Source organism: Rhincodon typus, chromosome 41 (genome assembly GCF_021869965.1).
Source record: "Rhincodon typus isolate 14 chromosome 41, sRhiTyp1.1, whole genome shotgun sequence".
NCBI lineage: Eukaryota > Metazoa > Chordata > Chondrichthyes > Orectolobiformes > Rhincodontidae > Rhincodon > Rhincodon typus.
The window spans coordinates 2,265,787-2,267,162 of record NC_063372.1 but is presented as its reverse complement, the minus strand read 5'-3'; the positions used below and the strand labels follow the sequence as shown (position 1 = coordinate 2,267,162).

Here is a 1,376-nt window from a genome sequence, read left to right as displayed (position 1 = left end):
AAAAAAAAAAAACTCTCCTGGTACTTTTCGATACATAGCAATGTCCAATTTCCATTGTTCCAGTCAATAGTCCAAAACAGAAAATCAAAATGTGGTCACTTGCACAGTGGGGATGAGGACACCTCTCTCTCTGCTGCACTGTGTTTCACCATGTGTTGAAGTTGCTACAGTCCATTGAACTCATTCTTATCCACGTCTCCTTATTTTCAAAGTGAGAGCTGTTGTTCGGGCAGTACATACCAGAGCTTCTTCTAAGCCTCTTCTAAGGACCTATGATGCTGCTTGGCCTGCTGTGTTCATCCAGCCCTGCACCTTATTGTCTCGGATTCTCCAGCATCTGCAGTTCCTACTATCTCTGATTCAATTACATACCAGAGCTAGTTGGTGCCACCTGGCAGTGCCCAGAATCACAAGTCAGGCACTGGGCTCACTACTGGCTCCAAATAAGGGGGGAACTGCCTTTTAAAATAATGTCACGGTCGGGACCTCCTAATGAGCTGGGTTCCTGACCTGGGACGAAAATCAAACACCAGGGTGTGGTCTTCTCATAAGTGTATCTTCGCAGATGCCTCACCCATCCTGCATAGCCACACCAAGATCCCTCCTCCTTACATGATCCCTCACTCCATCCTTTCTTTTTCTTCCCCCTCAATCCACCACCTCTCTCTCTCTCTCACATCCTCACCCCACTACCCGCTCCCTTTCTCCTCACTCCCTTGTTCCATCCTCTCTCCCATTCCCCTTTCTCGTTCACACCATCCTCAACTCTATTTTCCTGCTTTATCCCCAGAACGTGATTCCCTTACTGATCAAAGAGGAGTTGAGTATTATCAGATCTCATCGAATGGCACAGTTGCCTCGATGCACTGAATGGCCTACTTCTGCTCTTACTTCTTAGTGTCTTATGGTCCTGGATGGTGTCAAGCTTCTTGGGTATTGTTAAAGCTGCACACATCCAGGCAGGTGGGGAATATTTCATCACAGTCCTGACTTGTGCCTTTTAGCTGGTGGACAAGCTCTGGGGAGTCAGGAGGTGAGTTACTCACCACAGTATTCCTAGCCTCTGACCTGTTCTCGTAACCACGATTTATATGGCATGTCCAGTTCTGTTCAGTTTCAGTATTGGGTTGGTGATGGCCTAGCAGTACTATCTATCACTAGACTATTATCAAGGGACAACAAGGTGTAGAGCTGGATGAACACAGCAGGCCAAGCAGCACCATAGGAGCAGAAAGGCTGACGTTTCGGGCCTAGACCCTTCATCAGAAAACGTCAGCTTTCCTGCTCCTATGATGCTGCTTGGCCTGCTGTGTTCATCTAGCTCTGCACCTTGTTATCTCCGATTCTCCAGCATCTGCAGTTCCTACTATCTCTAT

At 47.5% G+C, this 1,376-nt stretch overlaps 1 protein-coding gene across 1 annotated transcript in view; it reads right to left on the bottom strand.

The window, feature by feature from the left end:
• LOC109925714 (natural resistance-associated macrophage protein 2-like) overlaps positions 1 to 955 on the bottom strand; it is a 17,812-nt gene extending 16,857 nt beyond the window's left edge. The window contains exon 1 of the mRNA XM_048618833.1: positions 892 to 955. Coding sequence (XP_048474790.1) covers positions 892 to 955 — 64 coding nt within the window. The remainder of the gene's footprint in view (positions 1 to 891) is intronic.
• Between the last annotated feature and the right edge of the window lie 421 nt (positions 956 to 1,376).